At 38.6% G+C, this 21155-nt stretch overlaps 1 protein-coding gene across 1 annotated transcript in view; it reads left to right on the top strand.

Annotated features, from left to right (window-relative positions):
* LOC122805937 (vomeronasal type-2 receptor 1-like) overlaps positions 1-21155 on the top strand; it is a 167613-nt gene that overhangs the window by 58803 nt on the left and 87655 nt on the right. Inside the window, exon 4 of the mRNA XM_044076181.1 lies at positions 5428-5655. Coding sequence (XP_043932116.1) covers positions 5428-5655 — 228 coding nt within the window. The remainder of the gene's footprint in view (positions 1-5427; positions 5656-21155) is intronic.

The following is a 21155-nucleotide window of genomic DNA, read 5'->3' as shown; positions in this document are numbered from 1 at the left end:
AGGGTGTATGATGCAGCGTATGTGTAGAGGAAGTTTGTTCCAAATGTGGGCTATTGAGCAGTTGTATTGTAATTCGCCGATGTTCTTCTTTGGATGATCTACATTCAGAAGCTGTTGGTTAGATGTGGGTTCTAGAAGGGGTTTAGGTAGATAAAAAGGTAGTGAGAGCTGGACAGGATGAAGACCTGTATAGAATGGAGCGAATAACCTGAAATTGAGAAAGTAACAGTAGTTGAGGGAATTTGAACCATTGTAATGAGTTCAGGGCAAGGCTGTGATGGGAGTTGTAGAGGGAGTTTGTAATGAATCTTCCAATTTTGTGGTAAGTTTGTTGCAGTTTGATCATGGTAGTAGCTTGTATATTGGTTAGTATTGGGGTTGCATAGAGAAGTGTGGGGAGGAGGAAGGACTGTGCTAAGGAGAGTGTCACATCTGGAGTAAGAAATCTTTTGTTGCAATAGAGCAAGCCACGTTTCTGGTGTGTTATTTTTATTCCTTGCAGTAAGTGTTAAGTTAAATTTGAGTTTGTCATCAATAATGATGCCTAACAGTTTTGTGTGTGGTTCAGGCTTTATGATAGTGTTGTTGGAGGATGTTATAGTAAATGTTGATTTATGGTTGGAAAGTGAGCAGGGAAGAAAGAGCAAGAGGTTGGTCTTCTTGGGGTTAAGGATAAGAAGATTGTCAGATAGCAATTTCTCTGTAGATAGAAAGGAGTTTTGAGTAAGGGTGAGAAGGTCTGTAATACTACTGGAGATTGACATGAGTGTAGAGTCATCTGCATATTGTATAAGAGAAGATTGTCTGCAAGAGGTGAAGTGTTTGTTAGTAAATAAGAGGGCACCCAAGATAGAGCCTTGAGGAACACCCATTGGAACAGATATAAAGGGAGAGCAGGAAGAGAGCAATTTGAAAGATTGTTGCTTACCTGAGAGATAGCTGGAGAACCAGGCAAGGGAGGAAGAAGATAGGTTGAGGTTAGATCATTTAGAAAGGAGTATTGAGTGAGAGACTGTATCAAAGGCTTTGGAAAGGTCAAGGAAGAGGCAGGATATTAGTTGATTGTTATCAAGGGCTTTGGCTATGGTATGAGTGAAAGAGAGGAGGGTGGTGGATGTGCTGTGATGGGGACGGAAACCATGCTGAGTTGGAGTGAGAAGTTTGTGTTGGAGGAGGTGGTTGAGAAGTTGTGAGTGAATGCATTTCTTGTGTATCTTGGAGATGGGAGAAAGAATAACAATGGGATGATAGTTAGATAGATCAGTGGAGTTACCACCCTTATGTAGTGGGATGGTAAAGAAGGATTTCCAGACAGCAGGAACCATAGCCACTTGTATAGATCTGTTAATGAGAATGGATATAGCATAGGCTATAGATTCAACAGCAAGTTTGAGAAATGTAGGCGGTAGGTTTATCGGTAGAGGGAGAACCTGGTTTAAGCTTTAGAAGAAGGGATTTTAATGTAAGAAGTTGACACAGGTTTAAATGAGAAGAGATTCTGGTTATGGAAGTGGATGGGGGTAGTGGTAGTTGCAGTGTTAGTATTAGAGGGAGTGAGGTTTTGGATAATGTCAATGAAGTGTTTGTTGAGTAGGGTAGCAATTTCTAGAGGACATATGTTGGGGTAGGACGATGGGCTAGAAGGGTTGCCAGGGTAGAGTATTTTTTAAGACTAGTCCAGAAATTGTGAAAGTTGGACCTGTTGTCTAGTTGAGATGAGTTATAGTAAGATTTCTTGTCTTTAGTGACAAATTTCTTGACTAGGTTTTGTATTTGTCTGTATTTATGTAGAAGGGGAGTATGCCTAGTTTTAAGCCATGCTTCCAGGTGCTATCCCTGTTTTGCATCAATGCTCTAGTATCTTTGGACAGCCATGGAGCATAGTTTGATTTAATTCTAATTTTCCTGGAGGGTGCAAGGGAATTAAAGGTATCTAGGAAAATGCTGTTAAATTTACTGACATCATCATCAAGAGGGATGTGTTTAAGGAAGGACCAGTTAAAACTAGAGAGTATGGAGTTAAATTGGGTGTTATTGAAGTTAGAGAGCTTATGACAGTCTCTATATAGTTGGGGTTTGTGTGCCCAGGAGGTATGCCTGAGGATAGCGGTGGGGAGGTGATCACTTAAGGAGTCAGGTAGGGTACATGGGCCATGATAGAGGTGGGGGGAGTTGGTGAGTATCCAGTCAATGATGGAGCTGGAAGATAAGTCTTTGTTGAAATGGGTGAGGAATGTAAGCAGTTGATGGAAACCATGTAAGTTGATGCTGGATTGTGGGGAGTTACTAGTAAGTTTGGACCAGTCTATATTGACATCACCAAGAATGAGAGTTTCATATCCTAAGTTGTGGCTAAACCAGGATAGGATATTTTTGATGGTGCATATATTATTCTCAGGGGGGATGTAGATGGAGGTGACAGCAAATTTCTTGTGTGGGTTTACATGGCAGTTTAAGATGAGAAGTTCAGCAGGATAGAAGCTGGGGATAGGGGTAGTGACATGAGACAGGTTAAGGCTATCTGAGTAGAGTATGGCTACACCACCACCTTTTATAGGGGGTATCTCAGCATGATAGATGTTGTAACCAGGTGCAGTATTTTACTGTTAGTGATGTGAGACTTGAGGCAAGTTTTGGACAAGGCAAGGATGTTAGGGTTTGTATGGGCTATCCAGGAATGCAGCTTTGAGATCTTGTTAGTTAGACTTTGAATATTTATAGAATATATGGATAGGTGTTTATGTGCAGAAGTTTGTTGTATCTGAGTATGGGTATGGATAGGGGTGAGAGCAGAAGGGTGGGATTGGAGGAATGGTGAAGGAACTGAGATCCTGGGTTAGGATGGATGTCACCAGAAAGTAGAAGGTTACTGGTAAGATGTGTGAGTGGAGTATATGTTACGTGGAGGAAGATGAGTTTTGGTTTGGGTTTGAGGGTAATTGTTTGGTTGTGAAGGAGGGTAAATTTGTGAAAACTGGAGGAGGAGAAACTAAAGAGAAATGGGGAGATAGCTGAGTAGGAAGTAGTTAATAGGTTAGTGTGGGAGGTAGTGGTGGGGGAACCTTTAAGTGGGTTGGGGAGGAAGGACTGATATGAGTGAAATGAGGTTAAGGCTGAAAGGTATAGGAGTAGTGCAGTGGCAAAGAAGAAGAGGAGTTGCATTGTTAGGGGGATGATTGAGAGTTTGTATAGGGAGTATAACTGAGTGGGGAAGGAAGTGAGGTGAATGAAGAAGGAGTACAGGCAGGAAGTGTGTTGTGAGAGGCTGAGCTGGTAGGAAGGGGAGGGAATGGAGAGTATAAGTGTAACTGATGTAGGGGTGGGAATGGGGGAAGGGTAGGGGAGCAAAGTGAACCTGAGCATGGCGAGGGCAAATGGAGTGGGATTACACCCCTAGAAAAACTACCAGAAACAATCAGGAAACAATCAGGAAATCATCAGGAAAGTTAGGTAGATATGAGTTTGAGAAGGCAGAAGGGTAGAGGTACAGGGAGAAAAAGACAGGGCAGCCCAGTAGTGATGTACAGCAGAAGATTAGAGTACCAAAGCAGGGGCCAGGCACCCAAATAGAGGAGTGCAGATGTCAGGAGGTGAGACTAAAGAAATGTGCGGAGGAGGGCACTGTGGACAAAGAGCTAGAGAGAGCTGGTTGATTCAGGGAGATACAGTAGGATGTAAAGAGCAGAGGCAGACACCAGGGAGTGGTCCAGCAAATGTGCTAGCTTACAGTCTGGACAGGAGCATCAGTACAGGTATTGACTACAGTATTAATTACTTTAGGCTGCATGTGCATAAAGTATTTCCTTGTATTCTATAAGGGAATACCCATGCAGGGGTTGATTGTAGGAGGTTCAGGCTGGGTCAGTCACAGGGCTTGTAACCTTCAGAACCTGCAGAGACTATTGCTATCCTATGATACGATGCCATTGATGATGATATATAGGAATGTGTAAATATGTAACTGTGAATACATATGTTTTGTAAATATGTAAATAATGTTTTATGTTCTGTTAATTAATAGACCACTTCTCTTTTTGATAGGTACTGTGTGATCTTTTACATCCATCTGAGCTACCACCAACTCAAGCAGATCAGGCCTCAGTTTAATGACTCTTCTGAAGGACAAACGCGCACACACACACACACACACACACACACACACACACACACACACACACACACACACACACACACACACACACACACAAAATCTATTTGAGGTTTTACAACTCAGAAAAGAGGTGAAGGGAGAGTTTCATGTTTTTAACATTTTATTTCATTCTTCTATATGTTTGTGTAACCTCAGATGTAGTATAGAGAGAAATCAGGATTGTTGGGGAAGGCACTCACATCAAGAAGTTAATGTCTTGTAGAAATCAGTCAGTGCGCTTTTATATTGCATTTTTTAAGCTAATGACTTTGTGTTGTTTATATTTTTGTGTTGCAGTGTATTCAGTCTCAGTTAAGAGCAACTTGATGTTTCATTATAGTCTTCATATATGCAGCACACATTAAGCCTGCTTTGTACTCTACTCCCAGTTAAAGAATTCATCACAGAACAACAGAATAACACAAAGAAATGTGAAATGATTTATAACAGTTTACTGTCTCTGTTTAGCTAGATCATATCTAGAAATGCATTAGTCTACTTAGAAAATTCCTAAAGCTTGAAAGAGCTTTATTGCAGGGGCTGCCCTACCACCACTGTATGCCTCTCACCTCTTAACTCAAGAAAGCTGGACAAAGCACAAAATAATGGAGGGACAGAAGCTGAAAAATAGGGACAGATTTTAAATATTGCACTTATAAACTTAGAAAATTGCTGGAATAACATGAATTGTGTTTGCATGCATTTTCTGAAGGATATTAAGTCTGAAACTCAAATGCATGCCATTATTTAATGAATTCAATCCTCAGTGATTTGCTAGAAAATCACACAATTTATGAGGAACAGACCAACAATATGAGGCAAAAATCTGGACATTCTGTAAAAATCTGGACGGCTGAGAGTTATGCACTACTGTCATTTAAAGCTAAGCTTTGTGCACTCCCTTCATGTTTTTGCAGAGGGTTTTCTGTTCTGTACCTGCAATTATACAGCTATGCAACTATGCATGTCCATTGCAGCACTACATTTTCTGATGAAAGATGTGTAGCAGTTCATAAACTTTAGTATAAATTTATATTTGCAATGAAACATTTAGTTCAACATTACATTTTATGCTTTGACTAAAATGGTATTAAGATAAAATGTTATAATGATGACAGTGAAACCTGAAGTTATTACATTTTCAGAAGTGGTGTGGAATGTTATAAAATGAACTTCAAAACAAGGAAAAAAGTAATTATAAGAAACTGAAGACAGTAATAGAAATTTTAAGTGAAAGCTTTTTTATCACTAAAATGATGTGTTTTATATGTTTCTAGGTTCTGCACTACATGAAAACTACCCGATTTGTTAATACTGCTGGAGAAGAGATATTTTATGATAAATATGGTGACTCACCTGCACTTTACGATATTCAGAACTGGCAGGTACTTCCTGATGGCTCTGGCAGGTATGTCAAGGTTGGTGCTTATAATTCCACAGCAGCGCCTGGCGAAGAACTCATCATCAATTCCAATAATATCTGCTGGAGCAAAGACTTTGCAGCGGTTAGTATAGATTATGTTAAACACACAACTCATTTAATATAGATTTTTATCCTTTACTAAATGTTCTTTTGACTAACATGCTGATTGACAACTTCTATTTCTCTTGTAAGTAGTTTGATTTGCATACATGTCAAGCTCTTTAAATAAATGAATTATAGCCTGTTCAATCTTCTTCGAGCTTGGCAGCTGCTTCTGCAGTGTTTAATCAAATGCTGGTACCTACATGCAACAACACCCAGCTATGTTATTGGAAACATTCCTGCAGAAGATTGTCTATTACAAACAGAGAATGTCTGGCATATTATCCCATTTTTCTGACCGATATCAGTATAGATATGGACACCTGTCATAAATGTGAATGTATACAGAAATGTTGGTGTCATCTATTGCTATAGGTGTCATAATTCCAGAATATTTAGGGAAGTCACATACACCCTGTGATTTGATAACAATAAAATGAAATCTACTTGCCATAGTTCAATAATCCGTTTGCCAGTCAATTTATAGTTTTAAAGTAAGTATGAATGTGTCTAGATTGACAAGCTATTAATTTACTTATTTATTTCCAGGAAAGTCCAACTGAGCCCACAGGTTATGCATTTTCAGTTGAGGCCCAAGGAAAAAAAGCTCCACATCACAAAAGCAATCTACAAATATTATACATTACAACATTATTACAGGAGACATACAATACAAAGACATATCAACATGATACATTCAACATTATGCAGTAATAAAACATTTTATTCACAAATATTATATAGCAGCAAGAAGCATTCTCTATATGTTTAGTGAGCCTGAAATAATGGAGATGGGTAGGAGATGCTAAAAGGGATGCCTGTCTATCCATACATAAAGAATGCCCAGGAAGTGCAATACAGTTAAAGTAGACATCTGAAATGTGGTAAAACTACTGAGATGTTATTTCACATATGAAGGAAAGATCAGAACATAGTTCAGCTTTGAGAAGTGTAGGATAATATGGCAAAAAGGGTTATAAGAAAGACAGTTAAGAATGACATAGTAGATATAGAGAGGTGAAGGTTACATGAGGAAGAGAAAAGGGAAAGTATGGCATGGGTGTTCAGTCTGAAGTAGGGCAGGATGGGATTTATAATAACATAAATGATTAAGTCAAAACTTTTTGCCAACTGTATATAATGGAATGGCATTAAGCATTTCATTATATGGTCTTGGGTTCCTATTACAAGACCAAAGATGCATTCTTTCGAATGCGTCTTGGTCAAACTTAATAGACTGAAAAGGCAAAATATCGAAGCGGCTTTTAAGCAAATTTTTTCCCTGGGAAAGAATTTGCTTGGCCGCTTCGTTACTTTGCCGTTTTCGGCACTGTACTGCAATCTTGGAGTTGGTATATTTAAGTAGGGGGGGTGTGGGGGGCACAGCCCCCCACATTGGGGGGTGTGGGAGGCAAAGCTCCCCATTTAATGTAATGTTTAAAGTGTTTTCTTTTTTCTTTTTTTTTTGTTGGAACAGATATTTTTTTCCCTTGGAAAAAAATCGCTGTTCTGACAGTTCAACATCGTAAGCTTTCACTTACATAGGGTCGATTAATCACCATTCACTTTTTTAAGTGTTCGGTGATGTAATATAGACCCATGGTTTTCCATATTTTTCTGTCTATTAAGATAAATCCCATAGTATTTGTTCAGGGACTGCTTCATGATGAATGGTCTTATAAGTTTCTCCAATAGAGCTATCTATACTGTGGACTTGTTTAGTGTAGTAAATTACATGTTCATATCTATAAGGCTATGGATGTTAATCCAAAGATGTTTATAGTTTGTGCACAGCACCACAGATTCATATCTATCACGTGTTTGAAAATTACAGACTATTTTCTTATCAGTACTGTTCCACTCCTTCACAAGATCTGACACTATGACTTTCTGTCCTTCTACTGCCACATAATGGAAACAGTTGTCTCATGATTTATTTCATAGGTTCTTCCATGGGGGGTACTGTTTTTCTTACAGTTTATTATTGCAAAAGCCCTTCTATTCTTGTATTACATTCTTGATTTAAATTCTGTATCTTACTTTATTATTCTTAATTTAATCTTAATGGCTATGATCGCAATTTTAGGGAAGTATAAGGAGCAATCTTCGGTACACCTCCATGGCCTTAGTTGTACTCTTCTGAAAAACAAACTTTTAATAAAGAGGGTAATAATAAAAACAGCCACAGTCATACTTCAGCATGGAGAGCTATAACAACAGATAAGCATTTTTCGGTAATAGGCCTTCTTCATATCACTTTTTTAAAAAAAAAGTTTTTCAGAGAGTGCAACTAAGGCCGTGGAGGTGTACCGAAGATTGCTCCTTAGACTTTTCCTGTTTCCCTCAGTTACCTTTGGCAGTTCAGCAGTATTCTTAATTGATGTGCAATTTTAGGGAAGGCATATTTTAGCAAAATACATTTGAACTAATTTGCTTTTGCTTTTCTGTTTAAATTTATAGTGATAAAAATGTGCATGTACTCTTGAGTTGGCTCATGACTAAGAATTAAATGTAGTCCAGTGGTTCCCTTAAGTGTATGAATTGCAGTGTACAACTGCTTATTCTAGTTACTTTGTTGCATAGTCGTATGTGTGTTTGGCAGATTTCGCATTACACTTTGTATATATGATGAATCTGGCTCTTCTGTCTGTATATTTCACATATTATTGCTGATTTTATATTTTTCTTTTGAAAATTTTGCCTCTTTCACTCTGTCTATATTTCTAAAGACATTATTTTGTTTTTTCTATGTGTAAACTATATCTAGAGATTTCAGTAGCTTAATGGAGTCATGTACAAGGTTGTTTTCACAGAAATCTATCAGAAGTGTGGGATGTGATATATTCAATCCAAAAAAATTAAAAACACAGCTCATAAAATATCATCTAAGGGCCGGATTCAGAAAGAGGTACCACCAGCAGTAAGCCCTAAGAGGCGCTGCTACCGATGGTGGTAGCCCTTTTTGTTTAAGAGACAGGCCCACTGCAGTAATCTTATGTGATTGGTTGTCTTCTCAGCCAACCTGTATGTTAATAAAGCATTCTGGGAGTGCAGCCTATGCTAAGTAGCCATGTGCTGTTCCCCCAGAAATGCCTTTGGTAAGGCTTTTACATAGCAATTGCTCTGCTGCATAAGTTAGCTCTGCTGGCAGTGTTAAATAACTCAGCCAAAAGTTTGTGTTCACTCACTACTTTCAATGGATGAGATTGTATTAAAGGTAAGTGCTATAGAATTTAGTAGACAGGAAGTTCTGGGATGTTTATGTGTGCACAAGCATGTGTGTGTGTGTGTGTGTGTGTGTGTGTGTGTGTGTGTGTGTGTGTGTGTGTGTGTGTGTGTGTCAATGTGTAAGTGTATGCAAAGTGATGAGTGGTCTCAGGTGAGTGGGTGCATTTGTGTTGATGGCAGTCATAGTAGGGGTTTAGTTAGGGCAAAAGGTTGGATAGGTGTGTGTATGTGGGATCTGGACACATGCTCGACTAGCATATGTCCGAATCACAAAACATCGAACACACATACACGAAAGCACTTAACATCGACAGGCACTTCTGTGTATGTGTGCCTGTTTCATAGATCGCACTACAGTGCGGGTAAGGGAAAATTCCCTTTTTCCCACTGTAGTGGGATCTTGGAGTGAGAATAATAAAGTAGGGGGGTGTGGGGGATGCAGGGGGGCAAAGCCCCCTTGCAGAAATGTAGATTTTTTTTTGAACTACACATACACGGAAGCGCTTTTTGATGTTAAGCGCTTTCGTGTATGTGTGTTCGATGTTTTATGTTTCGGACATATGCTCGACCCATGTATGCATATATGTGTGTGTGTGTGTGTGTGTGTGTGTGTGTGTGTGTGTGTGTGTGTGTGTGTGTGTGTGTCTTAATGTGCAAGTGTATGCAAAGTGATGAGTGGTCTCAGGTGAGTGGGTGCATTTGTGTTTATGGAGGTCATAGTAGGGAGTTAGTTAGGGCAAAAGGTTGGATAGGTGTTTGTATGCATGTGTGTGTATGTGTGTGTGTGTGTGTGTGTGTGTGTGTGTGTGTGTGTGTGTGTGTGTGTGTGTGTGTGTGTGTGTGTGTGTGTGTGATTGTGTGTGTGAGAGCTAGTACTTCCGCTAAGTATTCATTAAGTAATTTATATAAAGAGTCAGTTGCAGTAAGGAGCCAGCTGTTTTATATGCAAGTTTCTAATGTGTACCAACCTGAGCAATTCCTACATTTTAATATTCATTTATTTGAGGTCATATTAAAGGAAATTATTAGTTTTAGGCATTTTTTATTTACTCTCCAGAGGTGAGCATGTAAATTATTTTTTTTCCTCTGTGCATATATTTTTTTTAATGTAATTTTATTTCATTTATGCCACCTAGTTTGTTTTATATACTGTTTAATATCAGCTGCATTTTCAGGTAACATTATAAAGGTACAGACATTACTACTAGGACTCAGTTCTAAAGAACAGTTCTGAGAACTGTTTAAAGAAAGCATATTCATGAGTATTCTTGATCTTAGGGCATTTGGATCAAAGGTCAGTGATAGGCTTTGTAGACATGTTATCAGACCTTTTACCAAATGTTATGGATACTTGAGTCCAGACTGGTGCTGAGCTGCAAGATAATCAGAATTTATAGGTTTGTACATTCATAGGTGGTTATTAGGCTATCGTCCCAAGAGCCATTTTAACACTAGCCAAGCTTACCTCAAATTTACCAAAATATTTCTGACATATTTCAATACCTGAGGAATTTTACACTTACAATGTAGGCTTGTACATATCAAGTTTTCATAGGCTGCCCCTGTCCATTGTGGACATATGTGCAAAACCAGGTGTAAATCTGTGATTTTTCTTCCATTACTCCAAATTATGTTTAAATATGGTTATGGATGAGCTATGCTTCACTTGAATGGGAAGCCTATTCCAAAGAAGGGATAATCTTTAAGACACATTCCTGTCCCTTAATCATGTCCTCTTTATGGTGTATATAAGGTTTAGGCCCTTAGAATGAGTATTTTTGATGATATTTGTTTTGTGGATGTGAAACAAGTCCATCATTGTGGGATCAGAGGATGCCTTGTAGGCTGGGCATAGATCACCATGCAGAGTACTTTGATAGGGTTTTGAGACAGTCCATATAGGACTTGTTTCCTTCCTGTACACTTTGTGGGCAACCTCTGTGGTATCTCAAGCTATTTCAAGTGCTTGGTCACTCAGGTACATGCCAAAAGATTAATTGTACTTAATGACTGGTCTGATAAGAGCTGAGTACAGTAGAAAAATGACCACCTTGGATTAGAAAGCTATGCCCTTACTTATACGTTGTGCAACTCAGACTGATTGTCTTACCATAGTAGACACATGGTGGTCAAAGTTCAGGTTACAGTCAACATGCTTTCCTGGATTCCTGAGCACAAGGTCTACTTTTAGAGGTGTATTATCAATATGGTAATTCCAATGGGTGGGGGCTATCTTTCCAAATAGTATTATTACACATTTTTTCACACTGAGTTTTAGTCCATGTCTACAGCACTAGCTGTTTGTGTGTGTCAGGCCCTATTGAATGGTATCTTTGACTTTAGGGGATTCGTTTACCAATTCTAGTATACAGTCATCAGCAAACTTGGTCAGCTGGAGACACTTGACATTTGCCTTGACTTCAGAGAAGTAGATGCCAAAAAGGAGAGGCCCCCATCACCATTACCTGTGGGTCTCTATTAATGACTGGTCACTTTGTGGAGGTGGATTCACCTGTCCTAACGTCTTGTGTCCTACCAGTGAACCAGTTGGTTATCCATTAGGTGACATGAATTTATGCCTAATTTTGTAAGTTTATCTAGAAAGCCTGAATGAGGCATTGTGTTGAAAATCTTGGCCAGGTTGAGGTAAGCAGTGTGAACTATTTTGCCCTCAATCATAGCTTTAGTGACTGTAGATCAATACGTGTGCATGTACCTTTAAGAAGATAACCAAGAGCTTGCACAAGTGTATAAATACTGAGCATGTGCAAGTCTGACTACCATTTTGTACTAAGCTGTTGAGATGTAAGCATGTATGTCTGTAAGGTCTGCCTGTTAATCAGTTTGTTTATATTTTATGATGCTGCTACCCATCCTGATGTGTTTCTATGTATTAAAGCATCTAAACAAAATACTCTGCCTGCTTGTCATCTATGTTAGAGAGGGACGAGTGACATGGTGTCAGAAGTGGCATGTCTAAAAGGACTAAGGCCAGGATGGAATCCAATTTCTTCAGTTTGAGATCGAGGGACACCCAGTTAAAACTGGAGGAATGTAGAGGAGTGAATCATCCCTACAACATGCATACTTCACAAAACAGGTCAGAAACGAATTTCAGATACTAAAACTTGTTCAGCACTATGTCTTATTCATAAAATATGAAACAAGGCATACAGAACACTCAAAACAATAGTCGCATGAACCGATATGTTGGATATTGGTAAAAATATTCAAATTACTACAGAAAATATTTGAAATAAAGTCCGAATTGCATAAAACAAATAAAATGAGAGGAAATGACTGCATTTTTGCTAAGCACATATTTTTCATATCAGTCAAAGATATCCAAGTTATCAGAAGTGTATAAAGTGTTTGCATGTTTGTGCAGTGTTACAGTAAAGTTATTTTGCAGAATACAGCGATTTCAGAGTATATTTCACAGAGTACAGTATTTCAAAGAGTTTATTGTGCATGTGAATGTTGTTACAAGCATACAGACAGTTTGTACGTACATAATTACAGGGGGCATGTTTTCAGTGTGTTTGCACATGCTTTGTAGGCATGGCAGACAGATTTCGAAAACCAGTGCACTTGTGTTTGACAGTAATATTGCTGAGAACTGGAGAGTGTTTGAGCAAGAGTATGACATATTCATACAGGCTGCATTTTCTGATAAAGCTGACCATACAAAGGCATTTATTGTGCTTAATTTAGCTGGGACAGAAACCATAGACAGGGAACATTCATTTGTGTATGCACCTGCTATCTATACAGGAGAGGGGGGAAACCATCATATTGTTGCACCGGCTGAGTCAAGGTAGTACCCTGAGTGCTTAAAACATAAATTTAGAGAAATGTGTAACCTCCCAGACAAATGTTATCATGGAAAGGCACTTATTTTATACAAGGGATCAAAAGTCTGGTGAAACTTTTGCAGCATATATAACTGACTTGAGAAACAAAGCTGAAACGTGCAGATTTGGCGATTTAAGGGATGAGTTGATAAAGGACAGATTTGTGTGTGGTATTAAAGATGATTCTGTGAGAAAAATTTTGCTTTGTGACAGTGATTTAACTTTGAATAAGGCCGTTGAGATTTGTCAGATATACTAGCTCACAGAAAAGCACACAAATATGCTTACAAATGAGAACAGCTCTAGAAGGCACAGTGACAAAGCTCATGTTGATAGTATGAAGTACGTAGTTAAAAGAAACAGGTCCAAGCACATGGCAGCAGCTGTAGCCCCTGCAACACTCACTGATAAACCTCAGAGCTTTCCAGCAAATTCCAGAGTTTGCACAGTCTCAGTGAAACATAAGAGTGAGTCAGCAAACTCAAAGCATGTGCCCACACCTAGTTTCATTGCCAACTGTCATAATTGTTGTGGAAGTCATGAATCAAAAAAGGAGAAATGTTTAGCTTTTGGTCAGCAATGCCACAAATGCAATAAATGGAATAATTTCAAAAGGTTTTGTAAATCAAAAGGTCCACATTTTTTCATTAAAAGGGAACATTTTAAGAAATGAACTGATCAATTAGAAAGCTGCATCCCTGCTCTTTATTTTGATGGTGTGTCAGTGCTTCATGAAATAGTCAATGCGGTAGATTAAAGGGCAAAAAATGGGATATTTTGTAATGTTCGGATAAATGGCAAACCCATAGAGCTCAACATTGACACAGGTTCCAAGTCCAATGTTATGTCAGCAGAAACATTTGCTAGAGTGTGTCATGGTGAAAGGCTTGATTTGGCAACATATGCAAAGCTTGTTGCTTATGGAGGTGAAGAAATTCAAACCAAAGGCTCAGTAGTGCTTCCATGTTGCTCCCAGAAGAACAGGAGAAGGTATGCCTTGTTATTTTATGTGGTCAAGATGCATGTCCAGTCAGTGTTATGGCTCAGAAACAGTTTGAAAATGGGACTGCTTTCATTTAATAAGGAAATCCACCAAGTTAGCTTAAAAGACCACTACTCTAATTTTGCCCAGTACATTTTTTCTACCTATGCTGATCTTTTCAAAGACAAATTAAGGAAGCTTCCAGTTGTGTACTCCATGAAGTTAGACCCAGATATCCGTCCAGTTATCAGGCCAGCACAAAAAGTTCCAATAGCCATGCAGGACAGAATCAAAGCCGAGTTAGATGAAATAGTGGGACAAGGTGTAATTTGTCCAGTTGGTTCTTCATCTCCAATGAGTGGGTATCTTCCATGGTGACAGCTCATAAGAAAAGCTCAGATGACATCAAAATATGTATTGATCCACAAGATTTGAGGAAAGCTCTAAAAAGATCATTATCCAATGTGCACAGTCGAAGAAGTTGCAGCCTTGATGCCAGATGCTACTATTGTTTCTGTCTACATGCAGAGAGTTCATTTTGGCAAAGTCAGCTTGGCAAAAAATCCTTATTGCTCACTATCTCAGTAGTCTGTCTGGCAGGTACAGATTTTTGAGAATGCCATTTGGGATACATTCTGCAAGTGAAGTCTTTCAAAGTGCAATGGAGCAACATTTTTCTGGGTATCCTTGTACTATTAATAGTAGTTGACATACTAGTAGGAGGTCATGGTGAAGATGAGCATGACAGAAATCTCAGAAAAGTTCTGAAAAGGGCATGTCAAGTGACAATTAAGCTCAATCCACAGAAATGCAAATTCAGTCTACAAGAAGTTACTTATGTTGGTCATTTATTTACCAGTTCAGGCTTACAACCAGACCCTTATAAACAAGCAGCCCTTCTCAAGATGCCAGCTCCAGACAATGTTCAAGCTCTGCAACATTTTCTTGTCATGGTCAACTACATAGACAAGTTCATTCTAGACTTGAGCCAACTTTCAGTACCGCTTGGAGAGCTGGCACAAAAAGATGTATCATGGTCTTGATTAGAGCAACACCAAGGAGCATTTGATGTCCTGAAACAGAATTGTTAGTCCACCAACTCTTAGATACTATGATGTCCACAAGCCAGTTACTCTTTCATGTGATGCTTCAAAATTTGGACTTGGTGCAGTCATTCTACAAAAGGCCCAACCTGTTGCCTATGCATTGAGAACTCTTGCCTGAACAGAGATGCAGTATGCACAAATCGAGAAAGAGCTTTTGGAAATTATGTTTGCATGTTCGAAGTTACATGATTATGTTTATGGTAGACCTATCCAGATGAAAACAGACCACCAACCTCTAGTCACTATCTTGAGAAAGCCTATGCATTCAGCTCCAGCCAGACTGCAATGTATGATGCTGAGATTGTAAAAGTATAATTTCACTCTTGTCTACAAGAAAGGCAAACTTCTTTAGCTTGCTGATACATTATCCAGATCACCCAGAAACACCACAGAACAGCATGAGAATGATAACTTTGATTTTGAAGTCATGGAAGTGAGAATTATTTTCTTCCACATGTCTTGATGAGTTGAGAGATCTTACAGTCGCAGATCCAGTTTTACAAAAGCTCAACCACTTTATCAGTCAAGGATGGCCGTCAAAGCAATCTAGTTTACCTCAAGAAGTGCAACCTTATTTTCCATACAGAGATGAGATTTTGTCTGACAAAGGTATCATTATGAAAGGTCTGAAAGTAATTGTTCCAAAGTCCTTGCAACCAGAGTACATTACTATCTTGCATCGTGATCACCTAGGAACCAACTCTACCAAAAAAAGGGTGAGAGGTCTAGTATTTTGGCCTTCTATGTCACAAGACATTGACAGATCACTTTTATCTTGTTCTGTGTATAATGTGTACAAAGCCACATCAACAGAAGGAACCACTTGAACTAAACCAGATTCCTGAACTACCTTGATTGACAGTAGCCACTGACATTTTTGAGTGGAATGGTCGACATTATTTGTTGTTAGTAGACTCTTACTCCAACTGGTTTGAGATTGACCTACTTCCTAACCTAGCATCCAGTACTGTCATTGCTAAGAAGTAAATGTTAGTTTGCACAAAGTTATTTCTGACAATGGCAAGCAGTTTACAAGCCAACAGTTCAAATGATTTGCTGAAGAATGGGACTTTACTTATGTCACGAGTAGCCCTGAGTACCCACAGTCAAATGGTTTGGCAAAACATGCAGTTTAAAGTGCAAAGCAGTTACTAGAGAAATCAGAACAAGATAACTGATTTTTTTTTGAATCTCTTGAATCTCAGAAATGTTCCTTCTGATAAACATCTTGGTTCACCTGCTCAGAGACTTCTGTCGAGACTAACCAGAACCACATTACCAATCAGTAGTTAATTGTTGGTTCCATGTGTCAAAAACAACAGGTCAGTGAAAGCCAATCTCTTGAAGAAGCATCCAACCCAGAAGTACTATGATAAAACCAGCAAACCACTCAATCCATTACATGAAGGAGAAATGGTAAGGATGCAGACGTCCACAGGTTACGATTGGATTGGTGTCATGAAGAGTATTTGCCCAGAGTCAAGATCATACATTGTGGAATCACAAGGAGCAGACTTTAGGAGGAAATGGAAACATTTAATACCGGTGTCTGAGCCTATACCACAGCACATAGCCTGTGAGAAAGACTCTTTATCTCAGAGTGAGTTGTCCGGTATTTCAATTCCAGAAGAAGCTCCAGAGAAGATTCTCATTCCTGTGATGAATCCTGAAGTTCCTGGTATGAGCTGCCCACCAAACACTGTCCCTGTTGCTAAATTCAGTTGAGATTATGTTACAAGATTTGCTTGTCTCTTCAAACCCTGTAATATATACACGGCAACTTGGACATGAACATTGTGTTTTGTTTCAAATGTTTATAGTAATGCATGTCTAACTCTGATATTGTTTTTTCAAATGGCAATCTTTTTAAGCAGTAGGATGTAGATCAATGTGTGTGTATGTACCTTTAAGAAGTTATACAAGGGCTTGCACAAGTGTACAAATACTGAGCATGTGCAAGTCTGACTACCATTTTGTAGTAAGCTGTTGAGATGTAAGCATGTATGTATCTAACGTCTGTCTGTTAATCAGTTTGTTTATATTTTATGATGCTGCTATCCATCCTGATGTATTTCTATGTATTAAAGCATCTAAACAAAATACCCCGCCTGCTTGTCATCTATGTTAGAGAGGGATAAACAACAGTAACCTTCTCGAAGAAGTCTACCAGGTTAAGTAGGCATGACCTACCTTTGGTAAAACAGAACTGCTTAGGGGCTAGTGACTCCAGATTTCCCATGTCATTGTTTATCAAATCCAAGATCATTTTTCCATGGCCATGCATATCAAACTAGTCAGACTTGTAGGTCTGTCATTCCCTGCAATAGTGGAAGGCCTCTCCTTTGTGTAGAAGGATAACCATTGCAGTCCTCCATTCATTTGACTTGAAACCTGCCTTGAGGCTGTGGTTAAACAGAGATTCTAATGGGTCTGATAGGCCATGATTCATGCTATTCAGGCAGTATCCTGGGATATTGTCAGGGCCCATTGAAGCAGTGAGAACCTGTTCCCTTGCATTAGTCGGTGGAGAAATGGTGGGGATTATTTCCTGGGTGGTAACAGGAGTGATGTGGCAAAAATTGGAGCTAAATTTATCAGTCAGTAGATTATCCATATCCTCCGGCTCCATATAGGTGGTTTCAGTCACTGTTTGTTTGACACATGTTTGGGTGTTGCCTTTAAGGTTGTGGATGTAACTGAAGAAAGATCTATGGTTGTCCACAACTTTGGAAGCTATTTCTAGCTCAAATTTGGCTTTGGTGGATTTGATTAGTCCCGAGTTGCTTGTTCAGCTTAATGATGGAGCTTTGACCTTGCTAAGCAACACCCTTCCTATTTTTGGACATGATTTTCTTTCTTTTGCTATACATCTACTTTATATTAGGATTACCCCAGGGTGGCTTATTTTTGGAGGTTGTCGTATGTTTATTACATGATTGTACAGGGTTCCTATGAAAAATTTCATGTTGGCAGCTGGGTTCTTACGATTTGTCGGGGCTTGGAATTTTGCTAGGCTGTCACATAGTAGTATGAAGTTAAACTTGAAATATTTTTAAAATGCTCCTGGGTTATCTTAGATTCCAGGCATAGTATTTATTTAATAAAATAAAGAAAATGCAGCTGTTTTGCTATCCTTTGCTGCAGGAAGTAAATCAAAGACTTTATGAGTTTCTTTTTTCGGAGAAAAAGGCAGAAGCACACAATTGGTTGCTCTAACTCTGTAATTAACTTCAACTTTGTTACTTTGTTCCAATGTGGAGGTTCTTAATCAGACGGAGAAAAGCGCATTAAATAAAATAGGCAAAACTGGATTAAGTGAAATACTAAATCATGGACAGTTTCCAGAAAGTACCATGGACTGTGGGTCACTGATGGGAGAAGGGTTTGATACAATGGACATCTGTGGACCTACTACAATGTATTCTTCCACAGGTTAGATGGAATGAGCATCTCTCCGGAGACTGTTGAACTGGATGTCATTGTTTTACTGTTTGCAGTCGATATTGGTCAAGATGGTGCTGATATTGACCAGATTGGTAGAGAGTTTATTTCTCCATTTGCATATCTGTTTATTATGAGCTGAAATTAAGTGTATCTGGGCCCAGTACTACTTGTAGTTAAATACAGCAGAAAAGGATTTAGCAGGCTTGACAGATTTATGCTCCATTAAAAGCTTGTGGTTTATTTATTTATTAACTACCAAGAGAATTCTTACTGTGAATATCTGCTAGTATCCACTTTTGAATGGCCAGATTGCTGTGCTATACATTCCCGTTTGTTATAGTTATTTAGTTTCTTTCACATGAATGGTACAGTTACTGGAGGTCTTCATTCAGGTATTTTGGGGGTGGCTGCAGTGATATGACTTTCTCCAGGACATACTAAGTAGTGTGCTCTGAAATATGGAGACTGAATGGCTGAAAGATCGGATTTACTAAGTCTGAGATCTCATTTCACTTTAATCTGATGTATGGTGATCTCAGAGTCGGTATATATAAGTCTTGAGAGGGGGGAGTCAGCTGTAATGCCTGCTATGCTGAAATTTCTTAGGTTGATGAAATTTTCAGAGGGGTCCTAGATGTCAGAGTCAGGACCATAGACCTACTGGTTCTACTTGTGTGAAAAGTCAAAATATCCTTTTTTTCTTTTAAATCACAAACTCAAACACACAAACACCCATACGCAAAAAATTACCTAGATCACTTAATTCTGCTGTAAAACTGTTGCCTTCTTGATTAATTTTATATATAATATGGACCTCCTCAAACAGGAAATGTGACGCAGATCAAAGCTATATTTCTCATTGTTAACTGGTAAAATAAACAAGGCTGGCTACAAATGTGACTCAGGAGTATTTCCACAGTAAAATCACTCACTCAGAAATGTATAATATATAGTTGGAGGCTATATGAATCGACCTTTTGAAGTGCTGGATGCAGCCTTCTATCATCTTGGTACCTTACACATTGAGGTAACCTGACAGTTATTTAGAATTCAACAAACAGTTAAAACACATTAATAATGAGAACAGGAAATTAAATCCAACATAAAAGTACTTTCCTATTTTTTCCTATGTACTTTTTTTGTCGTGTCTGCTGAATATTGAGACTCCATAATATCAGCCAAGTACTTTATTCCTCCATCGTGGTTATTTCCTTGTGAAGGGTGTCATATATTTCATACAGGCAGCCATCATGGTGATTATAGTTAACAAGCATGCAGACAGGTATATGCATAGAAACACACACACACACACACACACACACACACACACACACACACACACACACACACACACACACACACACACACACACACAAGTATATGCAGGCAGACAGACAGACACATAAACATATATACCATATCTATAAACCTCTTAGTGCAAAAAATTTGGACAAAGCCTAGATTAGTGGGGGTGGGGGGATAGGGACTGATTTGAAGTATTTCTCTTAGAAACATAGAAAGATGTTTTAATATGCAATTTTTGACCAGTATCAGATCGTATGGCCTAATCATTTACATAAGGTACACTATTATAGACGTCAGATGTAACAAAATAGTGCAAGAAAGTGATGCATAATAAAAAAAGGAGAATTCTAACAGCAGAATGAAATAAAAAAATCAACTAGATACATAACTGACCTTTGTGAAGAAATACCCCCAAAAATATTTTTGTTGGATTAATGAATATTACTGATGTACATAAAGTGAAATATATCATAGGAAACATGAAGACTATTATACCAGAAGTCATGTGCATTTTGCCAATAATCATCCTGAGGCTCTGTCAGCATTTTCAAGGAGATCAAAGCCTGAAGTCCTATGGTATATTTTAGGGTGCTCATCCAATTGTTTGAGCTATGTTTGAAGGCCAACAGGAAATTACACTTCCTGATATGTATAATGAACTTATACTGGGGAAGTGGAGATTCTGGGTAATGAAACTATGTCTCCATATAGTTGTATTTATTCCCTAATATAGGTTAAGATATCTTGTTCTAGCATTAGCTACATTATCTGACACATTGAGGAATAGGAGGTCTCAGATAATTGGATCCCTGAGGGCACATAAAGCAACACACATGTCTCTGCTCAATAGGTTATATGACACTGAATACAGGCAGAGTGATTCCAGCCTTATCTGATAGCTAAGATTTTTGAGACTAGAGATTCTTATTTTAATAATCTCTATGGTCTTTCAAATGTTTGGACACATGTACTGAGATACATGGCAAAGGATGCATTTTTTATAAGGAGTCTAATCAGGGCAGAGTACAGAGGAACAATAACTGCCTTGGTTTTGGAAGAGATGCACTTTTTTGATAAGTTGTGATATATAGAAGGACGTCCTGGCTATGGTCATGACATAGGGATGAAAGGAGTGGGAATATCTGTCCAGCTCATTGGAGAGTGGGATATTATTGATATAGTAAGCGGCAGCAATCTGTGGCTTTTCAAAGGAGATGGTAACACATTTATAAGTACTTAGATCCAAGAAGGCAGTGTAAAGGAGTTTGACCCAGTGCTATGGCCTGAGTGACCTCTTCAAAGTTGTTCACAAGATTGAGTTGGCATAAGTTGTCCTTAACAAATCTGAATTGTTGTAATTTGAGCCTAATTAAATTCTTAATGTCATAGATTGTGAGGTCACTGATAATGCATTTCATGGCTTTGCAGACAGGATTAGAATGACTAAGGGATATGTAGTTGCTTGTGCAGAGATAGAGCCATTCTTATGAAGGGGCATCACCATTGCAATGTAGCATTTTTCAGGAACATAGCCTTGGCAAAGATTAGGCTGAACAACATA

This window comes from Protopterus annectens, chromosome 7.part0 (assembly GCF_019279795.1).
Source record: "Protopterus annectens isolate FY-2018-M chromosome 7.part0, PAN1.0, whole genome shotgun sequence".
Classification (NCBI taxonomy): Eukaryota; Metazoa; Chordata; order Ceratodontiformes; family Protopteridae; genus Protopterus; species Protopterus annectens.
Note: the sequence above shows the minus strand (reverse complement) of the source record. Positions and strands in the feature narration are given on the sequence as shown.